Genomic DNA, 12262 nt, shown 5'->3' on the forward strand with positions numbered 1-12262 from the left:
TGAGAATATGAAACGCAAGATTTCTGAGGTGTAAATTTCTTCTTTACAAAATTCAAAATAGTGATTACATTTTTTTTAGTAAGTGATTTTTTATTTTTATTTGTATATATACACACAAATATTAAATGTGATATATACATATATATACAGTATATATATATATATATATATATATAAATATAATTTTATAAATGTTGCTACATATGTTTAAATTTATAAATGTATGTGTATGTATGCATGTAATATATATATACACACACACACATATACATACATATACATATATAAAACACTGTATAAATCTTGCTACATGTATAATTGTATAAATGCTTGAGTTTGAGTTGACCTGAGATCTAGTGCACATCAATGTTTTACTATTTAAAAAGTCCCTGTAACACAATCATCATATATTCCAGCAGCTCATCTGGTCACACATTACAGACGCCAGAGAGTTTCTACACTTACATTAACCTCGTCTAAATCCCAGATGACACTGGGTTAGTCAGTAACCAGAGTAGCGAGCGCAGGCGTTTACAGCTGCATAAAACTGAAGCTCGTGTGTGTGGAAGATCGTTTCCCTTTCCAGAAAACCATTTAAAACATCATTGTGCAATTACGAGTTTACGTCACAATCATGAGCAACAAAACCTCAGAACTTCCTGATATAAAGTCACCACTAACTTTTTTATTTTTTCTGTGGCAGAAACAAGCGTCCATAATAATGAGGCTGAATACTGAACTGTCAATCAACCCGTTCACTGCAGCGAAAGTGTCATGTTTTATGAGATTATTATAAACGGTGCATTTCTTCTGTTGTTTGATCATGTTAAACCTGCTGATTTTCACTGATTCAAGAGTCAAACCTGTGAAATACACATTAAACATGTGAACGGAGCTGTAATCACTGCACTTATATATATATATATATAAAATATTGTATAAATCTTGCTACATATGTTTTTAAATTTAGCTGGAAATATGATCAAATTAAACTAAATAATGAATGGGTTCTGCAGGAAAGCATGTAGACGGTCATTTTAGTCCGAATATCCTGAAAATAAATAAAGCTTGTTTTATTTTCTGTGTTGAAATATAGATTTTAAAGCAGAAACAGACGCATGAACATGCAAACATCACGAACACGAGCGGCCGTGGCTTCAGTTTACGAGCGTCTCTCATTTCTCTGCGTTTAACGACGAGCCATCAGCGTCTACACACAGCTCAGGTGTGTTTAGGCCATCAGCGTCTACACACAGCTCAGGTGTGTTTAGGCCATCAGCGTCTACACACAGCTCAGGTGTGTGTGTGTGTGTGTGTGTGTGTGTGTGTTTAGTCACACTGCTGCGCGAGAACAACATCAGAGAAGCGCTCGCTTTACGCTCTACGCCCGGATGCTTTTAAAGTCCTGAGGGATTCTGGGAGTCGAGGCCTGACGAACACGAGCCAGTCTGATGCCCTGGAGCAAACGCTGAAGACGCCTCCGTCCTGAAGCGCACACACACACACACACACACACACACACACACACACGTGAGGAGAAGAACGAATAAAACACATGACACAGCAAATCATTGGCAAAACTCCTCTACAAACGCTAACATTACGAAAGAAGACTTTCCCAGCAGTCCAAGTTCCTGGAGGAATCTTCCATTACACAAAAGCATAAAATAAGTGAAATACACATTAACAAACATGTAAGAGTGTAAGAGACTGTTTCGACTGTGACAGCGACGTCACTGATTGGTGGATTGAGGGTTGTTTGTGTCTTTTGGCTATTAAACATGATTTTTAAAAATTAATTTGAGATCACACCAGATTATTATCGTTAACTAAAACTACAACTGTTAAAAACATGTTTGCTAACTGAGATCAAGTTGAAATAAAATATAAATGTTTTAGATGAAAAACAGAAAAATGCTCCCAAGGCAATGAACTAAAATATGCATGAGAAGCAGTTAAAACAATACAATTACTAGTTGGAAAGAAATAAAAACTAAAACTAAAATAAAAGAATAAATTAAACCTAAATAGTGATATTTAAAAAATCTTCAAAAGCACAACAAAATTTGTAAAAATTCACAACATTCATGAAAATTGAAAAATAAAAGCCATTTCAATATTAATAAAACTATCTATCCATCTATCTATCTATATATATAGAGAGAGAGAGAGAGAGAGTTGCCAACATTTCTAATTTTTGTTTAGTTGAAGTACTAAATTTACTTAAATAAAAATTTATAAAAAGTAAATGGATATTACATCCATAAAATGAAAACTGAACCTATAAAAAAATAGAACCATTTCAAATTATTAATAAATCCTATAATAGTATCTCACCGACACGAAAACAACACCTCAGCACCCACAATGCAACAGTCTCCTCATTCCACACTAAACGACAGCCTGAAAGATGTAAGAGTGAGACGTACGTTTGCGCAGTGGAGGAAGCAGACTGCGATACGCCCAGCGATTCTGTGTGAACACGACCTCGAACGCCACGCAGAACAACATCTGAACGGCCTCGTACTGGAGAACGCCTCCGCCGTCCGGAGAACCCAGAACCAGACCTGAGGGACGACATCAGCACTCACTCAGAAACATACTCGGAGGATCTACTTCATGAGATCCTCATTAAAAACACATTTTACTGTGACGGCTCGGCACAACTTACCTGTTATTATCAAGTAAAATCTACTTACTACTGACACTTAACGTTCATTTGACATTTAAGACACTTAACATTTAATTGAAGTAAATAAGTAAATATTACTTAATTTAATTTCACATAGAATTTAGTAACATCTACTTAACTAAGTTAAGTAAATTTAATAAAATTAACTTTTTACTGAACTATACCACACTTGCATATGCTTTGCTTAGAAACTATGTAAGTAATACAAGTAACATACCTGAACACTGAGACCTCAATACTTGGTACACAATACACAATGACGGTAACATTCGATAGATCGTTTTTGAGTACGAATATGTCATTTTAGAAAATGAATCCAGATGTCACACAATGGCAAGTTACCAAACCTAACAACAAAAAGTAATGATAAAACGGTGTAAATACAGCTGGAAAACAGTGGCAAATCGACCTTATTCATGCCCCAGTGCATGATGGGAACACCAGTATTAGAAAAGCTGAGTAGGTTTTACTTAATTTTATATTGTTGATGTATACACTTTAATTTCTCCAAGCTTGAATTCAGTGCTAATATAAGATTTACTTTGTTTTTTGAATTCTTGCCTGAACTAACTTTTTCATGTAGAAATGACATTTGTTTTTCTGTTGCATTCACTTCAGCACAAAATCATTTCATCATCATTGTGTTAAAATCATGTTCCTATAATCTTGAATCAGAATAAGTTCCTCTTGCAGCATCTCTATCTCTTCTGTGATGATGTGGGCGGGGCAACCTGTCACTCACATGAGATCAGCCAATAGGAAACCACAACCATCCAATCATCCAATCAACTCCCCTCGAACTAAATCAAGCCCCGCCCACATTTGTTCTTGTTCCAGAAGCGTTTCACTCGATATACGACAACAGAGGAGAAAAGACCAGCCAGGGTTCGTGCAGAGACTGTAAAATGAAATTCCAGGACTTTCGAGGACTTTTCAAGCACTACTTTTTGGTTTTCAAGGACTATAAAAATGTAAAAATAACACTTATAAAACAATATCTTTAGTTTTTTTTACGCATTTTTTAAACTCAAATGACAGATATATGGTATCCAAAATAAAACTTACAACGTATTTAATAATATATATAAAATACAAAGTTTATAATGGCTATTATTGCTCAATAAATAATATTTTAAAACTTTATAAATGAAAATAACTGGCTTCCGGTAACGGTCGGCGCGCGTTCACGGGAGATGCCGGTGTAGGACGTAGCATAGGAAGCGTCGTGACATAGAACTAAGTATAGCTAAATCAAACGCTACGTCATACGCCGGCATCTCCCGTGAACGCGCGTCGACCGTTGCCGGAAGCCAGTTATTTTCATTTATAAAGTTATATGTATATTTTTACGACAAAACCGCACGGATTAGCCTCAGAAGGCCTTCGTTTATCCGCCTGGAGCCGGGTGGATTATTTTTGTGAAGGATGCATGTACATTTTGGGACTTGAAGGAGGTGGACCCCATAGCTTGACATTATAACCACTGAAAGATCTAAGACATTTTCTAAAATAACTGAAAATGTGTTTGTCTGAAAAATGATTGACATATGCATCTCGAACGGCCTGAGGGCGAGTAAATCATGGGTTTAATATCATTTTTGGCCGAACTATCCCTTTAAATAAGTCAAGCACTTGTCAAGTACCTCTTCGTAAATACGGCTGTTTTCAAGGGTTTTCCAGGACTCACATTAAACGAACCCTGACTAGCGTAACTTCTGCTTCATGCGGACTTTCATGTCCCTCGCGCTCTTGCCTGTGTTTGTGTGTCTGATGAGTTTATTCATGACTCGAGCCATCGTCCAGATCATCTTCAGGAAGAACCACGGGTTTGTCTCCACATTCTGACCCAAAGGCAAACTCTTCACACACGCATGAAACCTGCAAACACACACACACACACAGACAAACATTCGTTCTGCTCTCTCACTCGTTTGTTATTGTGGGTTGATTATTGCAGTTTAACGCTCAGTTTCACACAAACATTCACCACTAAAGATTCACACAAAGTTATGCAGATATTTGTTCTTGTTAAACTTTTGCCACCGAGACCGAACAGCTACACGACTGTTTAAGAGTCTCTTCTGCTCAACAAGGAACATTCATTTGGTGAAAAATACTGTAAAAACAGTGAAATATTATTCTAATGTAAATCATCTGTTCTCTATGTGAATATATAGTAAAGTGTAATTTATTCCTGTGATCAAAGCTGAATTTTCAGCATCATTACTCCAGTCTTCAGTGTCACATGATCCTTCAGAAATCATTCTAATATGATGATTTGATGCTCAAGAAACATTTATGATTATTATCAGTGTTGAAAACAGTAATATTTGTGTGGAAACTGATGCATTTTATTTTTCAGGATTCTTTGATGAATAGAAAGTTCAGCATTTATTTGAAACAGAATCTTTTGTAACATTATAAATGTCTTTACTGTCACTTTTGGTCAGTTTGACGTGTCAAAGAACAGTTGTTCACCTGAGCGCCTGCAGCAGAATCAGCTTATACAAGCTTCTGTAAACGGCCTCTACTGAATTCATCTGGGGAAGAGATCAGACACGAGATTGTTTGTCCGAGGAGGCGGGGCTTACCGATAGGTCAACTGTAGGCCAATAAGCGTTTCAGTGTCATCAGAACAGAAGGTCTCTCACCCTGAGGTCCAGAAAGATGTCGGTACACTTGAGACTGAGGACCGACAGCAGCTTCTTCATGACCGCGGCGGGCGAGTGGGCGGAGCCTAGCGTCAGGCTGTAGCGCAGTGATAGGCCATCATACCTGAGAGGGGGCGGAGCAGAGATCATTTACATATGATGCGTCTGAAATCATTTACAGTAAAGTAGATATTACATTTGGTTGTCACTGAGAAAGTATGTTCTATATAGTGTGAATGAAATGACGTGCTACATCATGTCACATCGCTCCACTGTCATTCACAAGTCCTCTCCTGTGGCCTCATGGGACAGTAAAGTGTCCTTCGAATGCACACTTCGAGACTTTTCGCCTTCTGAGTTCGGACACTACTCAACTCACATACTGTTCCCTTTCAAGGGAACTCCCGTTGCGTCGAGAATGACGCTATGGGGAACGCTTTGCGTGATGACGTCTTGAAGCACATGTAAAATCAGTCCAATGGTGTAGCGGGACGTCAGAGGCGGGTGACGTCACGTACCAGGAAGCTATAAAAGCCGGCCCGAAACAGAAAACGAAAGCTTTCTGAGTCTTCAGTCGCGCTCTGTGTTGAAATCTGTCCTTGTTATTTGGTGTTGTCTGTCTATATATATATATATTTATTCAGATATGGCGAGCAAGCAGCAGTATCGAGTGTGTGTCCATCCCTGCCCGCGTTATTTAACGGGAGGTGACACACACACTCTTTGTGTTGTTTGTTTGGGAGAGGAGCATGCCCAGTCAGCACTCGAGGGTGGTGACTGTGTGCATTGCTGTGCGCTTCCATTGCGGACGCTCCGATCCCGGTTGGCTCGGTTCAATCCCGACCACGTTCCCCAGGGCTCGGGTCCCGCCGCGGCTGAGGCTCGGCGGCGATCTCAGACCTGGGGTTCGCAAATGGATCTGTCAGTGGATGTTGAGACGGGCTCTGCCTTATCTCAGCCTCTTACTGACAGATCCAGTGCCTCTCATCAGGGTGTGGAAGCACGCGCTGCGGTTTCTTCCCCCCCGATAGAGGCACCAATACTGCAACTATCCAGCTCTGAGGAGTTGGATGTTGTAAGTATTGATGCTGAGTCTGAGGATTCGCCACCTCAGTCTCATGCTTTTGAAGAACTGCTCGATGTGATCACGAGAGCAGTTGACAGATTGTCTATTGAGTGGCCAGAGGATAGGCAGGACGTTCGTTCAAAAAGCAAACTCGACGAACGCTTCCTGCCATCTCGTGCTCAGCCCCAGCGTAGGAGCCTGCCGTTTTTCCCCGATCTCCACACCGAGGTGTCGAGATCGTGGGGGAGACCAGTCTCTTACAGAGTTTACACACCACACACCTCTCTATATTCCACTATTTCACAATATAAAGAGCATGGTTATGGGGAGATGCCGAAGGTGGAAGAGACGCTCGCGGGCTATCTCTCTCCAGCAACGGCATCTTCCCTGAAGGCTCCTACACTTCCCTCAAAGCCAGTAAAGTTGACATCTTCCCTGATTAATAAATCGTATGCAGCCGCTGGTCAAGCTGCAGCGTGTCTGCATACGATGTCTATTTTACAAGCCTATCAGGCAGAATTATTGGGGGATTTAGAGGAGGGCGGGGGAATCGGTCCCGACACTGTGGCTGAACTGCGCAGAGCCACGGATGTTTCTCTCAGAGCCACCAAGGAGACCGCTAAATCTATCGGGCGGTCTATGGCAGCCCTGGTGGCTACTGAGAGGCATCTGTGGCTCAACCTGAGCGATATTAAGGACAAAGAAAAGCATGTTCTGTTAGACGCTCCGGTTTCCACTGCCGGGTTATTTGGGGATGCAGTAAATATTGCGGTTGCAAAATCACAAGAAGCCGCTAAACAAGCATCTGCTCTTCAAAAGCTTCTTCCCCGCCGTTCTTTCTATGAGGCTGCTGAGCGGGAGCAGCCTCACTCCTCTAAAAAGGGTGCTGAGCATCGTGCCACTCAGAAGCAGAGCGTGTCCTCCCGTGCTCCCCCACAAAAATCTCGGGGACACGGAGGGCGCGCTCAAACCCAGCAGTCTTCGAGGGGTAGAACGGATCTGCGGACCGTTATTACCGCCAAGAAGGCTGCTGGGAAGAAATCCTGACGTCCGAGGGCTCAGGATTAATGAGGGTAGTCCCCCCCGAAGCAGAGCGGTTAACACCTCTTTTTACGGTGCCCGTCTCTCTTCGGTACCCTCAGGGGACCGTTCTGCCAACCCTGCCGCCATCGGTGTTACAGGGCGCAGCGGTCTCCGGCGAGCACATATCTCAAGGACCACCCGGAAACGTAGTGGCCTCGGGATGCCCGCCCCCTCCGAGGAGGGTGTTAGAGCAGTCTGTTCGGTCGCTCCCTGCCGGTGCGCCGTTACAGGGCGTCGAATTGACTGCTCAACAACAACAAAATCCAGAAACCAGTCTCGAGAGGCTGGTACCTCTAGTAGAATCTTTGACAGCGTGGAAGCTACTGTCAAATGTTTCTCGTTGGGTCCTGCAGACCGTAGAAAAAGGGTATCAGATACAATTCAAGAAACGCCCACCTCGGTTTATGGGGGTCCTACCCACAGTGGTGGGCCCCGAGCAGGTTCTGGTTATGGAACAGGAAGTAAACACTCTGTTAGAGAAAGGGGCCATAGAATATGTACCTCCCTCCGACAGGGAAACCGGGTTTTACAGCCGGTACTTCATAGTTCCAAAAAAGGACGGGGGATTGCGTCCCATTTTGGATCTTCGAGTTCTGAACGAGTCAGTCATGCAGCTCAAGTTCAAAATGTTGACATTGAGACAGATCGTGCCACAGATCAGGTCCGAGGACTGGTTTGTCACGATAGATCTCAAGGACGCATATTTCCATATTTCCATCCGTCCGTGTCATTGGAAGTTCCTGAGGTTTGCTTTCGGGGGCAAAGCATACCAATATCGTGTTCTTCCATTCGGCCTAGCTTTATCACCCCGCACTTTCACGAAATGTATGGATGCAGCTCTGGCGCCTCTGCGCCTTCAGGGGATTCGCATCATGAACTACATCGACGATTGGTTGATTTTAGCTCAGTCGCATCAGTTGGCGGTTCAACATCGAGATGTTGTTCTCGCCCACATGAAAGAGCTGGGGTTACGGCTGAACGCCAAGAAGAGTGTGCTTTCTCCACTCCAGAGAACCACTTTCCTAGGCGTGGTTTGGGACTCAGTGTCGATGCAGGCGCGCCTGTCACCGCCACGTATAGAGTCCATCCTTGCAGCTGTGAAAAGTGTAAAGCTAGGCCAGCTACTCACTGTCAAACAGTTCCAGAGACTGTTGGGTCTCATGGCAGCAGCTTCCAACGTGATACCTTTTGGACTGCTGCACATGAGGCCCCTGCAGTGGTGGCTCAGGACCAGGGGGTTTTCCCCGAGGGGCAACCCATTTCGCACAATCAAGGTCACGCGGCGATGCCTACGTGCCTTGGTTATGTGGAAGAAACCTTGGTTCCTGTCCCAGGGCCCAGTGTTGGGAGCTTCTTGTCGTCGCAGACTGCTAACGACGGATGCTTCCCTCACGGGTTGGGGAGCGATCCTGGAGGGTCGCTCAGCTCAAGGTCTGTGGGAAGACCATCATCGTTCCTGGCATATCAATCGCCTAGAGATGTTAGCTGTCTTCCGGGCTCTGAGGAGCTTTGTCACAGACCTCAGGGGACACCATGTGTTAGTGCATACGGACAACACGTCGGTAGTCGCCTACATCAACCACCAAGGGGGTTTGCGCTCGCGCCCATTATCAAATCTGGCACGCCATATCCTCTTGTGGTCCCAGGGGAAGTTGCTGTCACTCAGAGCAGCCTACATCCCCGGGGTTCAGAATATAGGAGCAGACACTCTGTCGAGGCAGGGGCCGAGGCCCGGGGAATGGAGGCTCCACCCCGAGGTGGTGGAGCTGATATGGAGGGAGTACGGCCAAGCACAAGTGGATTTGTTTGCGTCTCGAGAGACGTCTCACTGTCCACTTTGGTTCTCCCTCACGCATCCAGCTCCTCTGGGACTGGATGCTATGGTTCAGACGTGGCCGAGGCTACGTCTGTACGCCTTTCCCCCAGTTGCTCTGCTCCCGGGAGTTCTGGAGAGAGTTCGCAGGGACCGGGTTTGCCTGCTTCTAATAGCCCCGCGTTGGCCGGGCAGAGTATGGTTTCCCGATCTGGTCTCCCTCCTCGACGGGCATCCTCTGGAGTTACCCGTCAGGAGAGACCTTCTGTCCCAGGCAGGGGGCTCAATATTTCACCCCCGCCCAGAACTGTGGAACCTGTGGGCTTGGCCTCTGAGGGGGCCCAGCTCATAGAGTCAGGTCTCTCAACTGAGGTTGTTGAGACCATTCTACAGTCCAGAGCTCCCTCCACGAGGAAACTTTATGCCCTGAAGTGGAGAGTATTCACTTCTTGGTGTAGTGACCGTCGGTTGGACCCAGTCCACTGCCCAATTGGTACAGTGCTGGAGTTCCTGCAGGACCGGTTCACTGCAGGTCTGACCCCGTCCACTTTAAAGGTCTATGTGGCGGCCATAGGTGCTTACCACATTCCTTTGGGTGGAATGTCTGTGGGGAAGGACCCTCTGGTATCTCGTTTCCTTCGTGGCACTTGGAGGCTGAGGCCTGCAGTCCGCTCTAGGGTGCCGCCATGGGACTTGTCCATTGCTCTACAAGGCCTGTCCCTGGCCCCCTTTGAGCCCATTGAGGAGGTTTCGGAAAAGTTTCTGACTTTGAAAGCTATTTTCCTTCTTGCCATTTCTTCTCTTAAGAGAATTGGGGATATTCAAGCATTGTCGGTTGCTCCGTCCTGCTTAGAGTTTGCTCCGGGTATGGTGAAAGCTTTTCTCCATCCCAGACCGGGTTATGTCCCCAAGGTCCCCACTAATGTGGCCAGACCTATTATTCTGCAGGCCTTCTGTCCTCCTCCCTTCCAGAATGCGGACCAGGAGGCTAATAATTTGCTTTGCCCAGTTCGGGCGTTAGACGCCTACGTCCACAGAGCTGCCCTGTGGCGCAGAAGTGATCAGTTGTTTGTTTGCTTTGGCTCCCCTAACAAGGGAGGGCCGGTGTCTAAGCAAAGAATGAGCAAGTGGGTGGTCGAGGCTATCTCACTTGCTTATGAGGCGGCTGGGCAGCCTTCTCCTTTGGCTGTCCGGTCGCACTCTACAAGGAGTATGGCGGCCTCTAAGGCCCTTATTTCAGGAGTTTCACTACAGGATGTCTGTGATGCGGCAGGCTGGTCCTCACCGCACACTTTCGTCAGGTTTTACTCTTTGGATCTAGACTCTGCTCCAGGGTCTCATGTTTTGTCATCCTAGTGCTGCTCTATTAGATTACACACAGGACAGACATTCGTAGCTATGGAGGCGTTGGTATAGACGTTCCCCATAGCGTCATTCTCGACGCAACGGGAGTTCCCTTGAAAGGGAACGCCTCGGTTACGACTGTAACCTCGGTTCCCTGAAGAGGGAACGAGCGTTGCGTCGCCTTGCCATATCTCCTTCATGCCTGTCAGCTCGACTTCAGACTTTTACGAAGCTTTCGTTTTCTGTTTCGGGCCGGCTTTTATAGCTTCCTGGTACGTGACGTCACCCGCCTCTGACGTCCCGCTACACCATTGGACTGATTTTACATGTGCTTCAAGACGTCATCACGCAAAGCGTTCCCCATAGCGTCATTCTCGACGCAACGCTCGTTCCCTCTTCAGGGAACCGAGGTTACAGTCGTAACCGAGGCGTTTTTCGCCTACTGTAGTGTGTGGAAGTAGGCATATACAGACGAGCCATAGTTTAGTCATCTAGTTTGTTAAAAGCAAAGACATTTTTTGATTTTAAATTCATTTTGATGCCAAACACTTCTGTTTGATTGTTCTGACTTCAACTAAGATATTTATTAATATTTTAAATTAGTTTTTTTTATTTTCCATTTTTATTTTAGTTAAAGTTTTAGTTATTACATTTTATGTTCGTCATTTTTATTATTTTTTAAATATATATTTATATAATGTTTAATCGTTTTTATTTCAGCTTTTGTTTTAGTTATTTTAGTACATGAAGTTAAACTAAAAAAAAGTTTTTTCAATCAGTTTTAATCAGTTTTATTCCAGTTAACGCTTATTACTTTTTAAATTCCCCTGCAGTCAATAATTTGACCCCTAAAATTCACCAAAATGAACCATTTAAATGTTTTTTCCTTGAACAAAATGTCTTCATGCCTTAAAATATCTTGAATGTAACTCGACACCCTTGCCTCATTTAGTATGCGCGGTTCTATGAATATGCAAATGAGCCCCGCCTCCACTCACTCACTCAGCTCAGAGATCCACTGGTTGACGATCACACGTTGATCTGATTGGTTACAAGGTAGTTTGTGACGTCAGAAACACCAGCGATTTCAAAGCGTGTTTTTGAGACTGTCTTTGGTTCACTGCAGTTTTAAGGAGAAAATACTCAGCAATGCTGTCGACTTATGAATTTACACATGGTTTGACTTAAAGCGTATTAAAAACACCACATAGACACATAAACAACATTAAAAGCTGGATTTTCACCACAGGGGGACTTTAAGCACTATGGTTTTAACACTGGGAGAAGGGTGAAAGTGTTCGGAAACCTATTTGGTAACTATTACTACTAGCGCTGACAGTGATGTGATTCGACCAGAAAACACCTTAGCAACCACTCAGAACACCTTAGCAACCGCATTCCACCTCGACTCGTTCTCTTTTCATTGCAGATGGGAATGCGTATAAAACATTATGGTGATGACACACACGAATGGATTATGATCGCTGCAGTATAACATGATATGACAGATAAGATCCCTGTTCCTCCCTGATTTACAGGCTGATAGCGTCTCCTCACCGTGAGAAGTCCTTGTAGACGTCCAGCGTGTGTGTGTGTATCTGCAGACCGCACCA

The 12262-nt window shown here is 44.4% G+C and overlaps 1 protein-coding gene across 1 annotated transcript in view; it reads right to left on the reverse strand.

Annotated features, from left to right (window-relative positions):
* Positions 1 to 1204: 1204 nt before the first annotated feature.
* The window catches only part of tert (telomerase reverse transcriptase), a 26330-nt gene continuing 15272 nt past the window's right edge, over positions 1205 to 12262 (reverse strand). The window contains exons 11-16 of the mRNA XM_084131615.1: positions 12207 to 12262; positions 5344 to 5467; positions 5171 to 5232; positions 4446 to 4570; positions 2430 to 2567; positions 1205 to 1485 (exon numbers count right to left, since the gene is read on the reverse strand). The exon at positions 12207 to 12262 is cut by the window's right edge and continues 130 nt beyond it. Of these exons, the coding sequence (XP_083987741.1) occupies positions 1382 to 1485; positions 2430 to 2567; positions 4446 to 4570; positions 5171 to 5232; positions 5344 to 5467; positions 12207 to 12262 (609 nt within the window). The 3' untranslated portion in view covers positions 1205 to 1381. The remainder of the gene's footprint in view (positions 1486 to 2429; positions 2568 to 4445; positions 4571 to 5170; positions 5233 to 5343; positions 5468 to 12206) is intronic.

The sequence above is a fragment of the Abramis brama genome (assembly GCF_963993115.1).
Source record: "Abramis brama genome assembly, chromosome: 12".
Lineage (NCBI taxonomy): Eukaryota > Metazoa > Chordata > Actinopteri > Cypriniformes > Leuciscidae > Abramis > Abramis brama.